The sequence below is a fragment of the Pyrus communis genome, chromosome 3 (genome assembly GCF_041283825.1).
Source record: "Pyrus communis isolate YQ-2024b chromosome 3, ASM4128382v1, whole genome shotgun sequence".
In the NCBI taxonomy this organism is placed as follows: domain Eukaryota; kingdom Viridiplantae; phylum Streptophyta; class Magnoliopsida; order Rosales; family Rosaceae; genus Pyrus; species Pyrus communis.
The window spans coordinates 20,485,340-20,510,861 of record NC_142567.1 but is presented as its reverse complement, the minus strand read 5'-3'; the positions used below and the strand labels follow the sequence as shown (position 1 = coordinate 20,510,861).

General features: G+C 37.4%; 2 protein-coding genes and 1 non-coding gene across 3 annotated transcripts; all 3 read left to right on the top strand.

The window, feature by feature from the left end:
• The first annotated feature begins 2,941 nt into the window (after positions 1-2,941).
• LOC137715524 (BTB/POZ domain-containing protein At3g44820) lies at positions 2,942-7,471 on the top strand. The gene is made up of 3 exons (XM_068454876.2): positions 2,942-3,785; positions 4,622-4,691; positions 5,227-7,471. The coding sequence occupies exons 1-3, from the start codon at positions 3,736-3,738 to the stop codon at positions 7,003-7,005; spliced, it is 1,899 nt and encodes a 632-aa protein (XP_068310977.2). The 5' UTR covers positions 2,942-3,735; the 3' UTR covers positions 7,006-7,471.
• Positions 7,472-11,809: 4,338 nt separating this feature from the next.
• Positions 11,810-11,891, top strand: TRNAS-GCU (transfer RNA serine (anticodon GCU)). The gene has a single exon. It is a non-coding gene; the product is annotated as a tRNA-Ser (tRNA).
• A 211-nt stretch (positions 11,892-12,102) lies between these two features.
• On the top strand, positions 12,103-17,075 carry LOC137716032 (protein RETICULATA-RELATED 1, chloroplastic). Its single transcript, XM_068455420.2, has 7 exons — positions 12,103-12,674; positions 12,792-12,890; positions 13,085-13,305; positions 14,260-14,329; positions 14,596-14,675; positions 15,739-15,803; positions 16,555-17,075. The coding sequence occupies exons 1-7, from the start codon at positions 12,156-12,158 to the stop codon at positions 16,746-16,748; spliced, it is 1,248 nt and encodes a 415-aa protein (XP_068311521.1). The 5' UTR covers positions 12,103-12,155; the 3' UTR covers positions 16,749-17,075.
• Positions 17,076-25,522: the final 8,447 nt, after the last annotated feature.

The window sequence follows — 25,522 nt, the reverse complement described above, 5'->3', positions numbered from 1 at the left end:
GCCGTTTAGTACTACAATCTAGTAGTATTTCTCTTCACTTATAAGTGAGAGATCTTATGTTCGATTCTCGCCAAATGCAAATTTGAACCAGATTATTGCTATCTTATTGTGAAGCTTAGCTCACTCCCAGCCTCTTAATGTAGATAATATCGATTGTTCACAAAAAAAACATCGTTTAGTAACGTGTGATAATATATCACCTTAAGTGATATCTGATGTGGACATCCACATTATCTAAATTAAGTAGCATCTAATTTCAAAATTTTAATCAATAATTAATAATGATTAATTAAATGATAATTGTGGCATACGAAGAGCCTTCTTCTTCCTTCCCCATTCAACCTGCTTCTTCTTTCTTCCCCTTTCTTTTTCATGCCAATTTTTTATTGATTTCTGTTGATTCCCATAATAGTCAACCTTTATAGAATTCACTCGTATACCACAATCACCATTGACTTCTATTTCCAAACTCATGCCCCGTGGCCCCAATCCTCATTTCCCATCAAGTATTTCTGTCTCCAATCTTCATTGGTACTCCATGGTTGTTCATCTTGCAATTCTTTTTTTTTTTTTTTTTTTTTTTTTTTGTCTTTTCAAAATTTTCTTTTGGTGGTTTAAAAGAAGGATTTCATCTGATTATTTCATTAAATAACGCCTATTAGCTTTCATGAGAATTAGGAATCAAAATCAAATTTGTCTATCGGATTAGGGTTCATATCCAATTAAGTTATTAACGCTAGAGGAAGATCTTGAAATCTGCAATTTTCCTTATTTAAGTGTTTTAATTAATAAGAAAATTGAAATTGAAATTAAATGACGTGGTTTGTCCAACTCATTGGCCACCTAAGATGGTAAAGAAATGTGATATAAAATTGTGGTAAGAATAGCATTACTCAAAAAATTAATGTATAAATAATATTTGGAACTTTGGAACTTTGAACGACATTTTTTTTTTCAATGTTATGTAACATTGAATGATATAAAAAATGTCACCACACTTTACTAGATAGAACTGAACTAGATTGGATTGACCAGACTAGGGATTAGTTAATCTAGTATTCGTTATCTATATGAACTAGCTTTAATGAGATTACGAGAGACTCACCCCAACTAAGGGGGGTGTATTCCATTGGGAATTTGAGGGATTTTAATGCATTTATAAATCTATAGATTTTTATGGAGCTTAACTGATTTGTAGAGATTTTATGTAAAATTTTGATTTAATTTCCTTGAAATCTCATGGGGAGATGTGAGATTTATGGATGCTTAAAATACACTACAAAATCTCTCTAATTCCTTCTAATTCCTCAACTTTTCCAAATTCTTTAAATTCTAATTCTAATTTAATACACCTGGAATGTTATAAACTTTTTAAAATTTCAATTGAATACACCCGGATTTATAAGGAATTTAATAAACTATCTTAGAGAGTACATTCAATTGAGAATTTGAGAGATTTTAATGGACTTATAAATCTATAGATTTTTATGGAATTTAATTGATTTGTAGAGATTTCATATAAAATTTTGATTCAATTCCCTCAAAATCTCATGGGAAGATGTGAGATTTGTAGATTCTTAAAATACACTATGAAATCTCTCTAATTCCCTCTAATTCCTCAACTCTATCAAATTCTTTAAAATCAATTTCTAATTGAATACACCTGGAATGTTATAAACTTCTTTAAAATTTTAATTAAATACATCTGGATTTCTAAGGATTTTAATAAACTATCTTAAAATTATAATTGAATACACCTTAAATTTCAGAGAATTACTTAAAATCTTGATTAAATACCCCTAAATTCATTAAAAGAATTAAAACCCCTCAAAATCTCAATTGAATACACCCCCCTTTTAAAATTTTGATTGAATACCTCTAAATTCATTTAAAGAGTTAAAATCCCTCAAAATCTCAATTGAATACCCTCCCCTAAATGTTTCACTTGCCGGTGTTAATGAGACCCCAAAAAGTGAAGGGAAATTTTATTTGAACTCATCTAACATCTTTCTACACTCAACTTACTCTCTTCATCCATATTGTTTTTGTATTAAAGAATTAATATCTCTTTAAATCCAAATTTATTACCTAAACTACCCTCTCAAATCCAATTCAATATGTAAAATTATCTTTACACTCATTCCCTTTATAATTGCATATGCCATATAAGACTAGCATTTCCATAGTTGCTTTTTTTCTTTATGCTACCACAACCCATCCATGGACTTGGGATCCAAGAGATTATTCCATAAACTTGAATTTGCCAAGAGAATTATAAGCAAGCTTCAGTTCAGTCCTTTTTAAATCAAGCATTTTCAAGTACTTTTTAAGAAATTTTGAAGTGACATAGGGTTAGGTGTTTTGCTGCTATGTTAATAAACAAATAAACAAATTGAGCTGTTTCGAATAAAAAAAAGATGCAAGACATGCCACCCTCTACTTCGTGGTTAAGGTTGAGCAATCTTTATTTGCACCAAGAATCAAGTTTTATGTCTTTACAGTACTAATCAAAAGTCCTTACATTGGTGTTTTGGGGCACATACAGACGGCAGAGAAAAATAAATACAATATATATATATATATAAAGTAAGAAATTTAATCCAAAGAAGAAGCAAACAAACAAAATATCCATAAATTGAGTCATACCTTAGTTGGAGAATTAAAAACTTCAAAATCACCATCCATCAATAGAAAACTTGTTTTTCTCTATCAGAGCTATTAGGATTTTAGTCGGAATGAATATAGGATAAACAAAGGTGATGCTAGGGTTTAATTATAGTATTTGAGTCTATTGATAAATTTGATTTTTATTATTAATTTCATTTTGTACTTAATAAAATAGACAATTGACATTTAAAATTTAAGTTGGATCTAGTGGTTAGATAGGCTTAAATAAAATTTCCCAAAATAAATGATTGCTAATCCCATCCCTCTTTATTTCACTGTTCTTTCGCCTTTCTTTCAAATTTTCAGTCTCCCTGAAAAACCCAAGTTCACTAATTAACCCTAATGAAAATCGATCGCATCCAAAAGCTACCACGACGGTCAGACACCACGCATCTCGGAAAATGATTGCAGGGATGGTGTTTGACAAAAAGCCTCGGAGAGAGAGAGTAAACAAACACATAATTATCCCGTCTCCAACAACAACAAAAAAACCCAATTATTTACTCGGCCGGCTAAAGAGTAAAAAAAAAAAGGCCCCCTCTGCAATCACTGATTGATGCTTTTGCTTGCTTCGACCCCATGGCATTGTTCCCACACATGCCGGCCTCTTCTGGTTGTCCCAGTTTTATATATCCTTTGTTTTGCTCACGTATTGGGGGCGTCGTGATCTGTGCACTCTTTTCTGGGTGTTTGATTAAATTTGAATTTGTGTTGGTTTTTTTTTGTTTATTTATGGTCTCATCCCATCTTATGGTGTTTGGTGGTGTGGTGGTGGTGGGTGTGGGGTTTTGGGGTTTGGTCATTTGATGAGAGGGAGAGAGAGAGAGAGAGAGAGAGAGAGAGAGAGAGAGAGAGAAGGGGCAACACGGCATTTGTTTTGACTAAGTTGGACTTGGATTCCTACTTACGTCGATTGGTGCCATCTTTATCCCCTTCTTTTTCACTTTTGATTAAACAACTAGTTTGTGTCTGTGTCTGTGTTCTTCTCTCCACCCAATTTCATGAAGCTCTAGTTTTCCTTTTCCTAGACAGAGAGAGGGTGGAAGGTTCTCTCTTCCCACCTCAGCCATGGCTCCACCTGGGAAGGTTTCTGAGTTTTGCAGAGAAGGCAATGACTGGTAATCTCCCTCTCTCTCTCTCTCTCTCTCTCTCTCTCTCTCTCGCCCCCCCCCCCCCCCACACCAGTTTCATGAACAGAAGTACAACACCTTTTCTTCAGTTGTTCAACTTTCTAAATTATTGTTCTTGGGATTGAATTCACGGCCCTTTAAGGCCAAATTCTTATTATATTTCAATTTGAATTCAGATAAAATTCTATTAATCAGTTTCAAATAATACCCTCTTTGTTAAATTGCAAATTGTTTATTTCATTGGTTTATACACTTGATGAACACAGTAATACTATACAACCGCTTTTCTTCAAGATTTCAATCTTCACAGTAATTTGGGACTTAATCAGACTCTGATTATATTCAACCGTAGCCTTCAATTACATAATTGAATTCAGATAGAGTTTTATAACTCAATCTCTTAGAGCATCTCCGATGGAGAGATGCAAAATTTGAGATGTAAAAGCCTCATTTACATCCCATTTTACATTTCCAGGGAAGTTTAAATGTTAGTTCTACTCCACTAGGAGAGATGTAAATTTGGGATTACATTTATTGTTCTCCCTTTGATTGATGGGGCCCACATCTAAAAAGATGTAATACAAGATGTAAATTTACATTTTTATCTATATCTTCTGGTGAAGATGGATAGTTTACATCCCGCCATTGGAGTGTTTTCTGGCCAATTAAAAATGTAAAAAGCAATTTCGAGGTATTTTGCATCTTCCATTGGAGATGTTCGTACAAATCCTTTTTTGGTAGAATGGAAATTGATTGTTTCATTGACTTAATGTATGGAATTGGAGAGGCTATGTAATTGATGTGGTGTTTTCTTTCTCTGTCAGGTTTTGCAAAGTGCGATTGCCGAGTGATATAATTGTCATGGTGGACGGCGTGAACTTCCACCTTCACAAGGTATGCGCCTATCATTTGCTATGGTGGATTATGGAATTTTGTGATTAAAAGTGGATATAAACCAGTACCAAGGTTTCTTTTTCGGGTCAATACTAATAACAAGGTTTAGGTTATTCCCAAACCTCAGAAATTAATTGTTGACTGGCTTTTTAAGATTGTCAAAAGCATTTCAGTTTCCCTGGTAGTTGGTGGTGCATTATAACTCACAAACTTTCAATATATGTTTCTATAACGAAAGAAGGTATTTGCCTACTGAAAGCCGCATTAATGTGGACTGTGGAATATGTAAGGATGTCTGTATTCTAAAAATAAAAGCTTTGAGCATTATTGCTTCATTTCACTAATAGTAGTTATCATGTTTCGTAGATTTATATTCTGGATTTTTTCTATATTTGTGTCTGTTCTGGCGTTGCTCTCATTGTTATGGTGAATTCTTGGAATTATTGGAATTATTACTTATGACAATTCTTTACTTATCACAGTTGTTATGGTGAATTCTTGGAATTATTACTTATGACAATTCTTTACTCTCCAGTTTCCTCTCATATCAAAATGTGGGAAGATATCACATATGTATGAGTCCAAAAGCACATGCAGGAGCATTTTCACTGCAGTTCTGGAGGAACTTCCTGGTGGCCCTGACATGTTCCTGATTGCAGCTAAATTCTGCTATGGTATGCGAGTGGAATTGACTCCAAGAAATGTAGTGATGGTGTACTGTGCAGCGGACTACCTTGAAATGACAGATGAGCATGGAGAAGGAAACTTGCTCTCAAAGTCGGAGAGTTTCTTCCATAAGAATGTACTTCACAACTGGAAAGACTCTATCTTGGCTCTTCAAAGTTGCGAGCCTGTTATCCAGTGGGCAGAAAAGCTTCACATAGTAAACAAGTGTGTAAATGCTATATCAGTGATGGTTTGTACAGATCCTAGTTTGTTTGGATGGCCTATGATGATGTATGGTAGCTTACAGAGTCCTGGTGGAAGCATCCTATGGAACGGAATTAACACCGGAGCGAGAATTCGAAGCTCTGAGTCTGACTGGTGGTTTGAAGACATCTCATACCTCAGTGTGAGTTTATTTGAGAGGCTTATCAAGACAATGGAAACAAGGGGTATTAGACCTGAAAACCTAGTGGGTTCTGTAATGCACTATGCCAGAAAGTACCTACCTGGCCTAGGACGATGGCAGGGTGGACGACATGGTATACCCAGAACAGTTACAAGTTTCAGTTTGACACCCATTGCCCTTGATCAAAAGGTAGTTTTAGAAAGCATTGAAAAACTTCTTCCCCGAAAGAAGGGGAAATCGTTTTGCCGTTTTCTACTTGGTCTTCTTCGCGTTGCATTAATATTGGGTGTCAGTCAAACCTGCAAGCATGCTTTGGAGAGGAGAATAGGGATGCAGCTGGAATTGGCAACCCTAGATAGTCTTCTAATTCCTACTTATTCAAATGCTGACACATTGTACGATACTGACTGTGTTGAACGGATAATCCATCATTTTGTGTCGTCAGAATCAAAGTTTACACCACTTTCTCCATCATCTGTCAACATGGAAACATCACCTTTGTCAAGACCTTTACAGAAAGTTGCGAAGTTGGTAGATAGCTATATTGCGGAGGTTGCTTCAGATGTGACTTTAAAACCAGGAAAGATACGCTCTCTTGCGGAGGCCCTCCCAGAATCTTCAAGAACTTTATATGATGGGCTGTATAGGTCGCTGGATATATACTTCAAGGCACACCCTTGGCTCACAGATAAAGAGAAGGAAGATCTCTGCAGCATCATCGACTTCCAGAAGCTATCTATTGATGCCTGTTCCCATGCGTCCCAAAATGAAAGGTTTCCACTCAGAGTTGTTCTTCAAGTACTGTTCTTTGAGCAGATGCATTTGAGAACGGCTCTAGCTGGTTGTCTTCATGGCTTGGAAACTCATAGTGGCCCTGCAGGTCCTACGACTGTCCCAGGTGACATGACTGGCCAGATCATACAGAGGGATGGGTGGGTGACTATGGTGCGTGAGAACCGGGTTCTAAAGGTGGATATGGAAAAGATGAGATCTAGAGTCGGTGAACTCGAAGAAGAGTTCAGTCAAATAAAGCAAGAGATGAAAAAGGTGAGCAAATCACACAGCTCCCTCAGTTCTCCTCGTATGGTTGGCAGGAGAATTGGGTGCAGTCTTCTTTCGCGACCATCTGATGCTAAACCAGATACTATTCAAAGTACGCAGCCCTCCCCAAGATCATCAGTTGAGCAGGGACGCCCTTCGACCTTGCATATTAGACACAGAAAAAGTTCCTCATTGTTTTGAGAGCCAGTCTATAAGCAATTGAAGTCTGCCTTGGTACGTAGAGGCTCTGGTTGGTTCACAAAAAGTACCCAAGCAAGGAATGGATAGTTCATGCGTACTCCAAAGCCTCGAAACAATTCCATGTTTTTGAGAAAGTTTCATTTTCTTCATATTTCTGTTAACCAACCAGAATAGTTTCCGAGTTATAGGGCAACGGTTGGAACTTGGCCGATATCAGGAGGAACCATTATTACTCTTACCTTACGTGTTACAGGATGCTAGTCCCATCCAAGATTCGAAATCAGAAATCTGTGCTCCGCATCTTGATACGGAGGTTTGTTACATGTAAATACACTTTGTTTTGCACATATTTTTTTTCTAGTTAGCATGTTTATGGGTTTATACATGTACATGTTTATGACCCGAATTGTAACTTATAGGTCTGTGAAATAGTGGAAATATACAAAATTTGAATTTGCTTGCCTTCCTTTGAGGTGTCTTCATTTTTAATTGCTATTCATTAAACAATGGAAAGTATCTGTAAATGAAGGATTGTAATCGAGGAAAGCATAGGGAATATACGAGTCTCTCTTAAGTGGGGGATTCTACTATGTTACGTGATGTGAGAGATAGAGAGGGAGATAAATAACCGGTTACATCCCCGGTTCTTTGGTTTAAATACTGTGGAGCTAATTTATTCAAATTCTGGGCAGAGAGCCAAAAGTTTCATCGTTCTGCATAGACAACAAAGTTTGCACGGGCAGCATTTATCAATGTTTCGTTTTTGCTAGGCTGGCTAGCCCAGCCTGTTCGGCTACTTTAGCGTAAAAATGACAAAAATTTGTTTCCAAATTGGCAAATGAACAGTAGCTAGATAAATCTAGCCTGGATGGAGAGAGAAAAATAGCAGATGTTAAATTTAAAATACTATTAAAACTGACTTTTGTTTTTGCCTTCTCTTTCCTCTTGACCCTTCCTATCTGCTGCTCGCGTCTCTGCCCCATGCGCCTCTTCAATTTGGCTTCCTCCATCGCATCTCCTGTTATAAATATAGCTCGTCATCTGTTAATTTTTCATGCTCTAATGGATATAGTTGTTCAGTCATTCTCCCATTATCATTTCAGTTGGGGTTTTTTCTTTTTTTTATTTATTTATTTATTTTTATTTATTTTTTATTTTATAAATTGTTGAGTTTGAAGTGTTTCTTTAAATTTGTGATTCGAGCAACAAGGTGAAATTTGGCAAGAAATGCAATCCGGTTGTCATTTGTTTTAGGGAAATGTCCAAATTGTCATACATCTTGAAATGATCAAATTATCCTTCCATATAAATGGGTTATCTAGAAGTTCCAACCTTTATTTCTCATTTTGTAGAGACAAAAACAGAGAGGAGATAGAGAGAGAAAAAAAAAAATATCTCGCCCAATTTCAATTTGAAGAACCATAACCCACTCATCTTCTTCATCCAAGATCTCTCCCTCTAACCCACATCCAAGATCTCTCCCTCTAACCCACTCATCTTCTTCATCCAAGCTCTCTCTCTCTCTCTCTCTCTCTTTCTCTCTCTCTCTCTCTCTCTCATCTCTCTGCATTTTGAATATGCACAAGAGCTCTCTCTCTAATCCACCCCTCTTCTTCGATTTTTACCTTTTCATTTGTAGGTTTTTTGAACTGGATTTGCTTAATTTCGCTTTTTGATTGATGGATTTTTGGAGTTAAAGTGATTGGTTTGGTGTTTCTTGGAGAAGACTCAAATCCTTCATTTTTTATTTTTTTTTTTTTTTTATCATTTCTCTAATTTATATGTGGGTTTTCATTTCTTCTGTCTTCTCCCTCCCTATGCTCCCTCTCTCGATCCAAATTTACAAGCACTAAAATAGGATTTGGCTTTTACTACAATGAAATGAAAAAATGTATTAAAGGTCAGTTGCCTTTTGGAGAAGAGATAAATTTGAGTGAAAAGAGAGAAATCGGAGTGGAAAGAAGGAAGAGAGAAGGATATGCATGAAATTGTTTCACGTACTTGTTCGCTCTCTTCTTATTAAGCTCGCTCATACACTGTATGTACACGACATGCACATGTAACGCTCACAAATCTGAGCTCAACCCAAAAACCCATAATTCACAGCTCTCTCCTCGAAATCTGAAGAAAAAAAATGACGCAATTAGATAAATGACCTTAAACTTTATATGAAAAATTGAAGATTCATTAATTTGAATTTGGTATCAAATTTGATTGTGTTCAAATATTTCAAGGATTTGAAAATTGCAATTTGAATGGGCACGAAAGAACCCAAATGAATCAAAGGAAGTTGTTTCATGAACTCGTTCGCCTTTTTCATATTTGGAGGGTCTGCTTCTGAATCAAAGGAAAAAGTAGTAAACTACGTTAATGCGAAGAGTATCAAAGATGTAAATACGCACCATATACATTATATGCACACCACATGCACATGATATGCACAGAATTGGAGAAACTTTAATGGCAATATATTGATATAGTGGATACAATTAAAACATATTTATTACGTATATAAGGTTAAAGTGACAGTTTGAAAGTCTTGTTATGTATATCAACCACTGTCTAACCGTGTACATGGAAAACATGATACTCGTTATCTTTATTTCATGGACATGCATGACCCTTAACGTCCTCTAATCTTTTTCTTAATTTTGTTTTTCACTGAGGCCAACTAGGTTGTGGTCATACTCACTAAATTTCGGGGCGCAACATACATACATCATAATTAGTGAACATTCTCGCAGACCATATGCACACCACATGCACATTACGGAAAAAAATTCACAAATTTCTGCAATTGAGCACATGAACCAAAAATTGTTCCATCCCAGTTTTGTAGCACGTCAAAACTTGAAATTTATTCCACAACCTATATCCCCATCATTGATAAAGGAACTTGGAACTAAACACTCTACCTTACTATGTATGCTGAAGCTTTAGTTGTCAGAAAAAATGAAACTTTCCGGCCAAAACAAAAAATATAGTACAAAATTCAGCTCACTCTTCTCATATCTCTGGCATCCCTTTGTTTGAAATCAAATGTATGAGGTCAACTCAAAACCCAGCTCATTCTTCTCGTCTTTCTTTGAACTTCCCTCTCTTCGAAATCGAGCTTAGAGATCTAAGCTCAACCCATAAATTAGGGCTCACGGAGCTCTTTTGACATCCCCCTCTTCCAAATGAGAACAGTGATGGAATGAGCTGATGATTTTTTGTATTTATATGTGGTTAGTAATTTCGATTTTGTGCATGGCTTGTGCATGGCTGGTTTGTCTTATTTCTGTCTCAAGATTAAAGAATTGTCCTATTTCAGGGTATTTCCCTGACAAATAATACGATAAAAATCTATAGTCCTATGGAGTATAGAATATTTCTAGCTTTTTAACGTTTAGATTTTCATTTTTGTATTTTTAAACAAAAATATAACAGTAAAACACTTGAAATTCTCTAGCGCACCTTAGAAAATCTCACAATACAATAATTACTCCAAATTCATCTCTATTAATTAATGAAACCGTCTTTGTCAACCAAAAGATAGTGAAAATACTACTTAGTCTTCTATCACAAAAAAAAATGATGGGCAATAATGTAATTTCACAAGTCTAAATTTTACTGTTTTTTATTGAAGCCTCACATACAGGTGATGTTAAAATACCTCCAATATTAAAAAAAGAAAAATCCAAAAACATTTAAACTAAGAGCAGTTCTACCATGGGCAATAGCTCGGTGGACTGGCTCTTAAATAGGACCAAAAAGCCCAAGCAACTTGGTCTAGCGTGTGCTGGCAATGGAGCCCAAGGGAGAGGCCTGGACAGAGTCGAAGAGCAGCAACACCCTGATGTGGTGGTGGACAAGCCTGGACAGCTCTTTGTAGAGGTCGATCTCGATGCCGGTGACGTTGATATCCCGGAGACGGAGGGCGTGCTTCTCACCAACTCGAGAGGCGACGACAACGACTCTCCCCATTGCTTCCTCTTCCCTTCTCAAAACAATGCCTAGCCGGAGTGCTCCGCATCCACAACACGTGTCCCGCTCGCCAACACGCCAATCCTCCTGCTCGTCTACTTCCACAAGGCGCTATAGGCAGAGCTCTTAGATCCCCGCCTCGTGACCACCGCCTCCTTGGAGAGTGGATCACTTGACCGCCAAGACCGTGACTTCGTTCTCTTGCTTCTGTGGCGGTTTGAGTTCCTCAAGCTCGCGTATGAGTACTATTGCTCTGCAGTGGATGAGGTCAGCTCAAAGTTTCCGAATTGATTAATAGTTCCTGATTTTTCGTAATTTAACTAATTAACTAAATCAAATTCTTTAAAGCTGAATTCTTTAGTTCCAAATTAGCTAATTGTTTCTAATTTCTATCTAGAAATTAGAATTGCATAATTTGATTCGTTAATTGCTTGAGCAAACTATTTTAAAGATGAAAACTTTAGTCAAAATTTGACTAGTGTGAGAAGCTGCATTAACTTTGCAATGGAATTTGCATCTTTAATCTTTAATCTTTAATTTTTACTTTTCTTAAAATAATTATTTTGTATTATTTTATAAATAAAAAAAATTAGTATTATTTTATTGCCTATTGCTAGGGCTATTCAATGTAGGAGTCGAGATACAAAAGGTAATTACTATTTATTAAGGGCAATTACTGTTCACTGGGTGGATTAAATAGTGAATAACCCTGGAGGCCTTAGCAACGGTGGAGTTGCTCTAAACAAAGACAGATTCAATCTTGAGTGTGTTTGGAATGGTCTAACTAACTTTATTTTACTAAATTAAATCAAAAGCCGAAGTAAGCTTAACATCAGCCGACGCTTTGGCCGAGTGGTTAAGGCGTGTGCCTGCTAAGTACATGGGGTTTCCCCGCGAGAGTTCGAATCTCTCAGGCGTCGATCATTTTTTTCCTTTTGTAAACTGTTTTACAGCCAATCACTTTCTGCCACGTGGTTCTTTTCCACGTAATAAACCCCGGGGGTGGATTGCGCGCCAGAGTTTTATCCTCTATTTTCTTATATTTCCCAAACTGTTTTACAGCCAATAAACTTCTGCCACCTATTACCTTTTCACGGTCTCATCCGCAGGTGATTACGATCCCTTCAGTCAAAGTTGTTTTGGAACAGTGAGTCTGTGACTTCCCTTCGTGCCAGTTACACACAATGTCAGTTTGTTCGCCACCATCGCATGCCCACCTCCCAAACGCCGTCGTTTCAAGCTCCGCCTCCAAAGGCAGAGTTCCTCTGCAGTGTCTCCAAAACCCTAATCCCCATTCCGAACTCACAAACTCGTTAAAGCTGGTGGCTTCGCACCATTTACCGTCTCGCAACCGCCGTTTCCATCTCAATTGCGCGGGATCAGAGACTGCCTCCGTCGCGGGAAAAAATGGTGATTTCACGGAGGCGAAAGCGATGGTTTTTGAGCCGAAAATCGACGGTTCCGGCGGAGGAAATGACGGTGGTGATGGCGGCGATTCATTTGGTGGCGGAGGAAGAGGAGAAGGAGACGGCGGGGGTAAAGAGGATGGTGGAGAGGAAGAGGAGTTTGGGCCATTGCTGAAGTTTGATGAGGTGATGAAGGAGAGCGAAGCTCGGGGTATGAAGCTCCCTTTAGACATGGTTGAGGCTGCAAAGACTACTGGGCTCCGGGAAGTGTTTCTTCTCCGCTACTTGGATTTGCAGGTTTGAATTTTTGCTTAATCTGGTCGTCATTTCTGTTGAAAAATCTTTTAAGCTACGATTTTTATCAGGTTTGTGATTGAATTTTCGTTATTTTGTGTTTTGATAATTGAATTTCAGGGGTCAGTTTGGCCACTGGGTTTTTTGATGAAGTACTGCTCAATGCTACGTAATCGGATGATGGCTGATCCTTCCTTTCTTTTCAAAGTTGGGACAGAGGTTTGTTTTTGTCCGTTTTCCATTTCGGTTTATAGTTTTTGAGTGGTTTTTATTATTTTGAGTGATTGGTGCCATTGGTGATAATTCTACAAGTTAGATTACATGTATACCTTGTGTTGAATCTGCACTGGTTTTCAATTTCTGCTCTTGTTAACTACTGAATAGGTTTTTCTTCGTCCACCTTTGTAATGCAGATAGTCATAGATTCTTGTTGTGCAACATTTGCAGAAGTTCAGAAAAGGGGAAAGGATTTTTGGGCTGAGTTTGAGTTGTATGCTGCTGATCTTTTGGTTGGAATAGTGGTTGACATTGCTTTGGTTGGCATGTTGGCACCCTATGCTCGGATTGGAAATCCGTTAGTATCACAGGGTTTATTAGGAAGCGTGCAGAAGGCTTGTGCCGCTCTTCCTAGCAGGTTAGCACTGCAACGCAGCATTTTATGAAACTCGTATTCTGCTGTAGGTCATTTAATGTTATCTATCAATAGTTACTGCGTTTAATTTGCATTTGGTAAGAGCTCGACAAGTACTCGTTGGATTGTTTACTCTGATTGTAGTCCATCTTTCCAGTCATCTCTGTTTATATTTTTAATTTGTTTCATTGTTACTCAAGTCAGGGTAAGAAAGACTGCAAAATTCTTAGGAAACATAATTCTTCATCATTCTGCTCTGTTAAACCTTTAACATCATGCTCTGTTTGACTATTTCTGCCTGTATTCATCTATACACTAGTTTATATCTGTATTTTTATTATCCATATCTTCTCATTAATTTCAGTCTCTTATCCATTTAGGTTGACCAGTGTAAATGTTATTCTTATCATTCGTTTTTTAGGTTAGTTAGGTTCTCTTGTTTAAGAGGTCACGGTCATCATTTATCATGATATCTATTTTTTGCTCCAATTAAATATATTTTATCTTGTTTAGAGGTCATTGTTTGTTGGACATTGCAATGTCAACAATTAACTCTTAGGGCCTTTCCGCTATTGCATATTTACCCGATCGGATTTCAATACTGAATTTGTCTGCTTTGGGATACTTAAACTCAATATGAAAGGGTTTGAGTGAGCTTGTTTATTGAGCAAAGCTGTTTCCTTTCATTCTTCCTTATGTACTGTTTGGTTGCCTCCCAATAATTTGTGAGCCCCGTGTCGAGCTACAGAAAATGATGAAAACACAATGACTGACGTATTGACATCAAATTTCTTTTCCAAAATTGGGAGTGGGACTCAAGGTTACCATTTTGGGACCACATGATTGTATTCTCCTGTCTCTTGAATCTGACTTCAAACCAATGAGTCCTTCTAGCATTCTTCTTCTGTGAACCGTTGCATGATCTTCAATAAATTATTCACCATTCCTCTTTTGCAGCGTCTTTGAAGCCGAAAGGCCGGGATGTAAATTCACAGTTAAGCAGAGAACAGCCACATATTTCTACAAGGTAAAACATCTTATTAGTGATGTTGTTCAGTTTTTTCTTGTAACGGATAGATAGGTAGTTGCCCTCTGGACTGTAAATGTTAATGACAAATGCTTCATCAAGATGAGAAGGGGTGGAGATTTTCACTGTCTTCAGTTTTTCAAATGTGGTTCTTTTTAACTATTCTCTCTTCAAATTAGGTTTCTTTACCAGCTGTAATATGTTAATTTTCTAGACCAAAATATGGGTTCTGGTTCTCATTAATTGATTGGAACATGTTGGTCCAGGGTGTGTTGTACGGATCAGTTGGGTTTGTATGTGGTCTTATTGGACAAGGAATTGCAAATATGATCATGAATGCCAAAAGGTATGCTTTTATCTATATAGTTTTCATGTTATTTCAGTTTCTTTGTCAGATGTCATTCGCTCTTGTTTGGATATCTGCTGTTAAATGTGTTTTTAAGGGCCCATTGATATCCCTTTCATTTTTAGGGTTTAGTTGTCTTATTTTTTTATTTTTATTTTTTTGTGCGAGTGGTAGAGGGAAAGTATATGGGGAAAAGAGGGACGAAGAAGGGTAGAGGGAGAGAGGAGGGAGTAATGAAGGAGTGTATGAAACAAAACTTGAAGTGAAAACAACTTGAATGTGTATCCCGTTTTGAATTTTCATTTTATGTACCATTCTATATGCATATCTTCCACATTTCTCCCGTCATCCTTCCTCCCCCTGTCTCCATCTCTCCTTTCTCTCATGTAATATCTTCTCTATTTGTAACAGAAAAATGAAATGGTTGTCAAACTGTCCCTAACTTTTTATACTTATATAGTTATGTACTCATTAGAAAGTAAAACACATGAAACATGAGACCTTACATTTTATTTTATTTTATTTGAGGAGGTTCATCTACCACATTTCCAGGTTGAGCAGAAAATGAAATTTATATTATTACTTAACATTGATGTCATTGGAAACATATATATCTATGATATTTTAAATTGAGAGTCAGGTGGTTGGATGAAGGTCTTTCCCTGACCTGCAGGGAAAGGGGGCTTAAGTCTTCTATGTTATAGCTACACAGATTGATTATCTTTTGAACTTTAGGAAGCATTAAATGGAACTTCCACTGGAATCATGCATGAATGTACTTCTTACCATGAAGTTCGTTGATGAAAGGCTGATCATGTTGCCTGCCTAAACATAAATTTCCTTCCACTGTTAATTTGTTTTTGTGCACAAAGGTGAAAATGTGTGTGTGTGTGTGTGTTTTCTATTTCTTTTGCTTTTTTAATTTGTACTGACAACCTGAATTGGGTGTTTTGAATAGTATCAAATATAAGGATCGCCCAAAACTTCCACCGAACCAAACCAAAAGGAAAAGATTTCTTTATTAATGATAATTATTCACTCTCTTATTCTTATGTGTCATCAGGAGCGTAAAAAAGTCAGAAGGGGACATACCCGTGCCTCCTCTTGTGAAAAGTGCTGCTCTTTGGGGTAGGTCCTGCTCTTTTGTTCAGATTTCAATTCTTTTCCTCATTGAACTGTGTACTACTGTGTATCTGTTAAGCAAGTTTCCCTGTGTCTTAGTTGTGAAGTCATGGAATAAATGTAAACTAAAAGATATGCATAAATACTATTTTAACAAATGCCATCTCACAAAATTAATTCCTGGTACTGGTGTAAATTTGTGTGGAACTTTTTTTTTGTCTGTAAAGAAACTGAAATAATGAGCCTGTAACTTTTACAGTTCTACAAGAAAGAAAAAACACTCAGAATATATGGATTATAGGGTACATTTTCTATCTGATAAGAAGTGGAATCTATGATATAGGAATAATGTGAAATGGTACTTGAGGACACAGCTTTTGTTTTTGCACCTGAAAGAATAGTATATTAGCTATACCAATTGTTTCTGAGATCTTCAACAGAGCGAATATGTATTCTTGTCCCAAACCTAAAAGATCTGTTAATGTACTTGTCACTGCAAGTTGTTTACGCTTTATTCATAGGATACACTAATGCACTTGTCACTTTGATTATTTGTGTATATATTTGCAAGTGCAACCTGCGAACCTCAGTGATTAAACTGATTAGTTATGTCATGTGTGTTAATTGTATGGTGCAATTCAAATGTGGGTTCATCTCGGTAGTTTGAATGTAACAATCGGGCCAGGTTGTGGTTAGGGGGATATTATTGTACACATAACCATCGACTTTACACCAACTGTTTTGATCTGTTAATCAGGTGTGTTCCTTGCTGTCTCGTCCAACACACGTTATCAGATTGTAAATGGTCTGGAAGGGCTGGTTGAAGCATCACCTTTGGCAAAGCGCGTTCCGCCTGTTGCAATGGCATTCACTATAGGTGTACGATTCGCCAACAATATATACGGTGGTATGCAATTTGTAGACTGGGCTAAATTGAGTGGAGTGCAATAGCAGCAATGCATACCGATTACCAACATGCTCCCCAGTTTTTAAATGTCAATTGGACGATACGTTCTTTTACATTTTGGCTCAGATTTTTCCGCTATAGATCATTTCAATAGGGGGATAGATCATTTTTTTTCCGGGCAATTTAAGTGATTTAATGTGAAAGTAAAACATTTTGTTAGTATTTGATATTGGTAATGTTAGTGGTAATAAACTCATATGATCAACCCCATGGGTGACTGATTTTTGAGCGATTTTTTACCGTTGATGCATGTGGAGGCGACTGAAGGTTTCAATTTCATTTGAAAATGGTGCTATTGTGCTTTGTATTTATGATGACTGGTTAACAATCGGGCAACCACTGCCTTTTGTGAGAGTTCCTTCACTCTCCCCCTCTTCAGATTTGGTTTGCCTTCGCTCGAGCTATTGTTTTGAGAGCCGCCAGCATGAGAATTCGGCGTCCATCGCCGTATTTCCCTTTTTATTGTCTTCTTGTCTTCATTTTAATTTATGCATCTTTTTCAAAAATCCTAGTCTCAAACTTGAAGCCTATTTCCCCTACTTTTCTACACAGGAATCGCATGTCAAACTTGCTTCATGTGAAAGCTTATTATTAAGCCTTCTTATGACAAGATTCTTTCGAATCCTCCTATTTTTCTACAAAGGATTCAGGGGCACATTTGTGGACCGATTCACCCTCCCTGCATACCATTTAGATATTTTTTGGTTTTGGTTCACGCTTCCACACGTGTCACACATGTGCTTATTGTCTACAAGGAACGTTGCATTCTCCAAACTGTTGACTCAGGTTATCAAGCTCAGGGCTCACCACCTTGATTATCTAATCAAATATATTCAATTGTATAATGCTGGAGAATTCACATCTAAAACTTTTGATGACTATTGCATGTCGGTTGGGGTTGAAGTTGAACATCCAATACCCCATGTTCACCCCCAGAACAGTCTGGTAAAGGCATTCGTTAAGCATTTACAAATGATTGCTTGATCGTTGGTCATACGTACCAAGCTCCCGATCGCTACTTGGGGCCATGCAATATTGCATGCAGCCATGTTGGTCCGCTTGGGGTCTATTGTGACCCAACTGTATAGCACCCTTCAGTTGGTTACCAGATACGAACTTAACATATCACATCTGCGCGTTTTTGGTTATGCGATTTATGTGCCGATTTCACTCCTCTTACGTACAAAAATGGGGCCTTAGCGAAGGATGATAATCTATGTCTGATATGATTCTTCTTCAATTATTCGTTACTTAGAATCTTTGACAGACGATTTGTTTACTGCTCATTTTGTGGATTGTTACTTCTACAAGACAGTCTTCCTGTCGTTAGGAGGAGATAAGAACGTCACCGTTCTTGAAGAACGACGCGAATTATCATTGACGACTCCCACTTTGTCTCATTTAGATCTTCACACCACTCAGTTTGAAACTGAAGTGCAGCACATATTAGATCTTCAGAGCGTAGCTCAGAGTATGTCGGATGCTTTCACCAATCTAGAGCGAGTGACAATATCACATATTCCAACTGTGAATGTGCCTGCAAAGATGGATGTACCAAATGTACAATGAACTTCCCTCTTGGAGGCTTGGGATGCCACTTTGGTCAATCCACGTAAATTAACAGCTAGCCAATCCTTTGACCCTACACAAAAGCGTGACATACCGCTTGGTTCATAGGATTCACACCCTCGGAAGAGGAAACCCATGGCACAAGCTCTTATTGAGCCTACCATGAATCTGACTATCGCCTACTCATTTTATCCAACTCATGGGGAAATTTTAGATTACGGAAGCGTCCTTGAAGAGACAAATCTATTTCCCAAAAATTGTGAGATTTCGGTCCATTATGCCAGCTTGGATGATGTTTGGTGTAGAAATGAGATGATTATCGATGATGCATTAGCATATGTAGTAGCTATTAAGATCATGTTGAGCGATGACATTGAACCCCGTTTCGTTGATGAATGTCGACGTAGAATTGATTGGTCAAACTGGAAATAAGCAATCCAAGTCGAACTCAATTCACTTGCGAAATGTAAGGTGTTTAGACCTGTAGCTCATACTCCTTCACATGTCAAGCCCGTTGGCTACAAGTGGGTTTTTGTTCAGAAGCGTAATGACAAGAACGAAATTGTGCATTACAAAGCTCGTCTTGTTGTGCAAGGCTTCTCACAACGCCTTGGGATTGATTATGACGAAACTTATTCACCTGTTATAAATGTGATTACTTTTCGCTACCTTATCAGTTTGGTAGTTTCCAAAAAAACTAAGTATACAACTGATGGACTTAGTGACTATGTATCTTTATAGGGATCTTGATATGGAAATTTATATGAAAGTTCCCGAATGACTTACAATCACTCTATGGTTTGAAGCAATTCGAAAGAATGTGGTATAACCGTCTGAGTGAGTATTTGACTAGTCAGGGATATGTGAACAACGAACTATGCCCTTGTGTGTTCATTAAGAAGTCACATTCCGATTTTGATATTGTTGTAGTTTATGTTGACGACATGAACCTCATCGAAACTCCTGAATAGCTCGAGAGAATTGTCAGGCACCTAAAGTCAGAATTTAAGATGAAAGATCTAGGAAAGACTCAATACTGTCTCGATCTTGAGATAGAGCACTGTTTGGATAGAATCTTAATACATTAATAGAACTACACCCAGAAGGTGTGGCGTGCGCTTTAACGAGGATGAAGCGAAGCCTTCGAGTACTCCTATGGTCATTTGATCGCTAGATGCAAAACGAGATCCCTTCCATCTGAAAGAGGATGATGAAGAGATTTTGGAGCCTGAAGTTCCTAATCTAAGTGCCACATGCACTTTATTGTATTTAGCTGAATGCACTAGACTTGACATTTGCTTTGCTGTTAATCTTTTGGCAAGTTACAGTAATGCACCAACATGCAGACACTGGATTGTTGTTAAAGACATCTTCCATTACCTTAATGGTACTACAGATTTGGGCTTGTTTTATCCCTACAGATCCTCGAGTGATGCTGCACCCCTTTATATCGAGTCGAACCTCACCTTATTAGTTATGCCGACGAATGATACTTATTTAATCCGCATAAGGTGCGTTCTCTAACGAGTTTTATCTTTACCGTTGGAGGCACCTTAATATCTTGGAGGTTAACCAAACAGACCTTAGTTGCCACTTCATCTAACCATGCTGAAATTATCACCTTACACGAAGCAACTTGGGAATACTTCTAGTTAAGAACAGTTGTGGGTCATAGCCGAATCTCCTGCGATCTTGACCCTGTTGTTGATGTCTCGACGACGATCTATGAAAACAACGCAGCATGCATCGAACAACTTAAGAATGGTTACATCAAAAGAGACAACACCAAGCATATTGCGCCAAAATTCTTCTTCTCACATCAACAATAAAAGCATAAGAAGATTGAAGTCATGCAAATCCGTTCAAACGACAATCTGGCCGACTTCTTCACCAAATAACTACTGAAGGTGATGTTTCAAAAGCTTGTTCAAGGAATAGGTATGCGTAAACTTTCTGAGTTGTAACATTGTTAGTTTTCTTTTTAATTATGTCAAACTCAGGGGAAGTATCTTGAAGCATACTTGCTTGATCTTAATGTACTCTTTTTTCCTACGATTAGGAGCATTTTTCCCACTGGGTTTTTGCTACCTAACGAGGTTTTGACGAAACACCCACCTTGGGTTGATCATATCCCTGATGACGTCCCATTAGACATTTTATTTGACTTTGCATTACTCACGCATTTTTCCTTAGACTATGGATTTTTTCCCTACTTGGGTTTTACCATAGCCATTGGGTTTTTTTGTGAGACTTAGTTCCATATGCAAGTTTCTACTTTACTTTAAAACCAGCGTGTTCCCAGAATCAGTGCCGACGAGTCGACTTCCTCAACTCTACATGATGTCGAATCTACTTGAGTATTTACACACTCAAGGGGGAGTGTTATACACATTGCATTTAAATGTGTTTGTGTAATCCTAGATTAGATTAGATTTAATACTAGTTATTCTTCCCTATTAGGACTTGTATTCCTTGGAGGAGAATGATTCTTCCCTCCCTTATTACTATAAATAAAGGCACTGCGTAGGGGGAATAATACATCCTCTACACAACCCTACAAACATATCTCTCTCTACTTTCTTTGCCTTGCTCCCTCTCTCCCTTGTCAGATTAAAATAAGCCACAACAAAAACTACTTTCTTGGGGGCCACTTGATAACAATTTCGTTTTCACTTTTTTTTTTCTCACTTTTTTGAAATTTGAAATGTGACAATCCGTCCCTAAAATTTCGTTTTTATTTAGTTTAATCGAGGGAATTGACGAAAATGCCTTTAGAGGCGAGGGTTTTGACTTCTATTGATCAACGCGAAATATTCTTTTAGTGTATTCCTGAAGTACTCAGCAATATGGGTGCGTAGGGCATGCAAAAGCGGATTTGGAGTAATGGTGTGACCAATTATTATTATTTTATATATTTTCATAAGTACTATTATATTATGGGAAGATTATATTTGGTAAAGGATGAAAGAAGGAAAGGAAGAAACAGAAGAGAAGGGGATGACTGCTGCCCAATCCGATGAGGAAGCTGAGAAGGTTGCTGCCCAATCAGGAAGATGAGAGAAGTGAGGGACAACCAGAGAAGAGAGCAAGGATGGGAAATGAGGGAGATGAGATGTGCCATATCTCCTTGACCCATTTGTTCCCCATCGGACTCGTGCGACCCGACAGTTTTCCATTATTTTTCCGCCAATTTTCCGATGACTCGAACCTCGCCACCACCTGAAAATGAATCATCATCTTTCCCTCTTCCAATTCCATGCAAAACCCAGTTCTTTTAACCCCAATTTGAGGGGAATTGAGCTATCAAACCCGTGGGGGTTCCGAAGGTTGCCACGGCGGAATCCGCCATTTCCGAAGTGTTTCTCTTCAATTACCACCACCAAAATACTCCTCAAGAGGTTAGGAACAAAGCCCAATTAGTGGTTGAAGCGTCAGAGCGGCCGATGTCGTTCTTAGGCTAAATTAGTTGCCTTGAGCTCAGTCTTGGTAATTGTATGAGATAGGTTGATGGTTAGAACCTAAATTCTCTACGTTACATTATTTGGTAAAAGCAATGTTCTAAAAAACGGCCTAGGCGCTGGTGAGCCGAGACGTTTTCTTGCAAATCGGTGGGAAAAATTGGATGGGTTCTAGGCGGCCTAGGCGGCGCCTGGGTGGGCTAGGCAACTAAACAAGCTAGGTGGGGCTAGGCGGTGTTAGGCGGTTTTTTTTTTTCTTTAATGAAATTAAAAAATGAAAAAAAAAATCTTATCTAAGTCTAAGTGGTTTAAAATTGTGAACTAATTATACATGTGTCATCCTACAATACTCCTCACTATGATTATATGGCATATATGCTTAATTTGTTTTTAAATTTTGGACTTGTTGGATACTCTTTTTGCATTTTATCATTCTTTTATTATCTTATCCATGGATTTCAAACAAGTATAATTTTTTGTAAGTGTCAATATGCACTTATTTACAAAATATATAAGAAAGTTACCTAAATCCGCCTAGGCGCCTAGGCGCCTAGGCGCTAGGTGCTAGCCTGCCGCCCGACTAGCGCCTAAAGTTTTTTAGAACCTTGGGTAAAAGTATGAATCGATGATCCAATAGTTGGATCGTCACCAAACTTTAATAAATTGTAGTACGTAATATTTGAGGACCATAGAAACTTACGGATCGGAAATCCGACGTACGGATCTTCCCAAATTGGATTTGTAAGTTCTTAAAATAAAATGTTGACCGCCACTTGGTTTTGGCAATTGGCGAAGATCCAACCGTTGGATAGTAATGAAACATTAGGACGTTGTTCTAGGAACATAATGTGGATCCTTGCAAGTAATGGATCGGAAATATGTGATGCAGATCTTCCAGACTGAATTACGTAGGGATGTGTTTTATGTAAATTATGTATTATATCGGTAAGAACTTTGAGACATGATTTGATAATTGTTTAAGGCGATGTTGGTTCGTGATGTCTCGATATTCGTGCTTGGGAGTTGTAGCATGGACCTAAGGTGAGTGCGTCTTTTCCCTTCTATCGTATATATATATATATATATATATAAGATTGACATCTTCACAAACGCTTATCAATTAAATATTTCATATAATTTCTGTGAATGCTTTGGAGGACAGTGCGAACTACGAATGGCTTGATCCCTGTTTAGGGTACGTAGACAGTTTAACGAGACGTTAAATGCAGCCATACAAGAAGTGAGATTAAATAATTGAGACAATAGCTTTGTTTAGGGAATTGAACAATGTGAGGGACGTTAGTTTAAAATGTGAGATTTAACCTTATGTGTTGGTGGTTAAATGTTGGTTATAAATCAATGTGTGAAGAATCAAGAAATTAAAGTAAGAAAACGTAAGTAATGATAGTTAATTAAACTAGTGTCTAGTTGGGCTTATCACCGATGATTCTCCCCGAAAATAAATAGTTTGGGAGTAGGGCGTTACAGCTTATGCAATTTATGCCATATTATATATATGTATATAATTGAATATGCTATGACATGGTTGAGTATTAGATTGCATCATGGTATATCCATATGTATATTACCTACACACAATTATTGTGAATGCTTTGAAGTGCAAAGGTGAACGCAGGATACCCAGGTAAGTTCAGGTGAGTTTATGGTATTAGTTGAATTGATGGAGTTATGGCATGACTACATTTATGTGTTAGGCAACTCCGACACTGTCATACAAGTTGCCCATGAGTTGTACATGTTATATTGAGATGCATTGAGAGCTCATAAACACGCACCCCCGTGTTAGTGCTCCTGTCCGTGGCCAAGGCACAGTCTTTCACGTGATGTTCACCTCCCACACCTTATGCTCACCTCGGACCCAAGGTAAGTGCACAAGCCTGTCATACAGACCACTATAGGTGGTTCCGACTTATAGGTAACCCGCGATAATTCGCACAGCCTTCACGTGATCGTAGCACTTGAGCGTACTTATTTACACTCAGTCTTGTCGTACAGACCACTAGAGGTGGTTTCGACTCGTGTGCAGGGATGTTTGATGAGCTATATATTAAGTAGTATAGGTCACTATAGGTGACTCCCAACTTATATGCTAACATTGATTGATGAGCTATAAATTAAGTCGTACATGTCACTATAGGTGACTCCCAACTTATATGCTAGCATTGATTGATGAGATATGGATAAGTCGTACAGGTCACTATAAGTGACTCCCGACTTATATGCTAGCATTGATCGATGAGATATGGATAAGTTGTACAGGTCACTATAGGTGACTCCCAACTTATATGCTAGCATTGATTGATGAGATATTGGTTCAACCGTACAAGCCACAATAGGTGGATCCGGCTGACGTACCATTTCATATTGATTTATTTCACCTGGGTTGCTTATTCTTGTTAAGATATTTGACACGGCATAACTGTAAGACTGTTATTTTGGTTATGGTTTTGAGTTATATTCACTCCTGTTATTTCTGGGAAATTATACAGGTGTTGCGGAGAGGAACTACTGCCTTTAGTAATTGAAATTGGTTTGAAAAGTTTTGTTTCACTCACTCTCATTTTCTATTTTTGCACCCCTCCAGGTTCTAGCAGTGGAGTTCCGTATCAACGAGGATTCGTGGCACTTTTCAGTACAAATGTCTTCTTTTGATGGTATAATCATTATCTTACCTTACTGTACTATACCTATGCTCTGTATCACGTGTGAATGAGTCCAGACCCGCTCACCGCGCACTTGTGTACTTAGGCACTTTAGATCTTAATTTATTTGCATTTTATACAATATCACAGTTTATGGCTTCGTCACCTTCCAGATGTCGGCCAACACGGCTCGATTCGGGATCCTAATGGACATTTCGGGTCGGGGTGTGTCATGAAATATTGTTGGTAACTATTTTCAGTCAGTTATAAAAAAACCCAAAAACTAAATACTACTTTCTTGAGTATTCAAAATTTGGCCTTGAATTTTCACTTTTTGGATTTCAGTTTTCATTTTATTGAATGAAAACTAAAAATAGTTACAAACAAGATTTCAATTTTTAGTTTTTAATAAGGGAAAAGTGAAAACCAAAACCCAAAATAAAAAAACGAATAGTTATCAAACAACCACTAAGTTAACCACTATGTTTTGCCATAACAAAAGTTTGTATTTGCTATCGATATGGCAATTTTTTTGTCCATTTAATCCTATATATGCATGCAAAAAATGGGCCGACTAAGTGCTAAGTCAAAAATATAAAGTTAACCTGAAGGCTAGATTTGATTTGAGGGTTAGATTTTATATAGGTACTAATATTGTAAGAATTTGTAACTTTTTTTTATTTTTATAGTAAGGTCTTATGGCTCGTTTAAAAGTGTTTTTAAAATGATTAAAAGTACTTTTAAAGGAAAAAATTTGGGTTCTAGAAAATCAAGTGCTTTTCTATGATCATTTGCATTTTTATTAAGGATTGGTTCCAAAAACATATTTACCAAAAACAGTATCACTATTTTAAATGTATTTCCAAATGAGCCCTTAATTTTAAGGCTTAACTACATCAACACCCCTATAAACTCAACTAGAGTCTCATTTGTGTTTTTGTACTTAATCCTAATTTATGTAACATTTTTAGTTGAGTCTCGCTAAAACAATTTGTAGCCAATTTACTCTTTGGAAATGTGAAACACTGTCAATTTTTATCCATAACTATTTTTTTTTTTCAATCAATT

Coding starts and splice junctions, on each gene's coding strand:
- LOC137715524 (XM_068454876.2), top strand. CDS start 3,736: ATGGCTCCACCTGGGAAGGTTTCTGAGTTTTGCAGAGAAGGCAATGAC. Junction 3,786..4,621: donor TGCAGAGAAGGCAATGACTG/GTAATCTCCCTC, acceptor TTTCTCTGTCAG/GTTTTGCAAAGTGCGATTGC. Junction 4,692..5,226: donor TGAACTTCCACCTTCACAAG/GTATGCGCCTAT, acceptor TTTACTCTCCAG/TTTCCTCTCATATCAAAATG.
- LOC137716032 (XM_068455420.2), top strand. CDS start 12,156: ATGTCAGTTTGTTCGCCACCATCGCATGCCCACCTCCCAAACGCCGTC. Junction 12,891..13,084: donor TTTTCAAAGTTGGGACAGAG/GTTTGTTTTTGT, acceptor TTTGTAATGCAG/ATAGTCATAGATTCTTGTTG. Junction 14,330..14,595: donor CAGCCACATATTTCTACAAG/GTAAAACATCTT, acceptor ATGTTGGTCCAG/GGTGTGTTGTACGGATCAGT.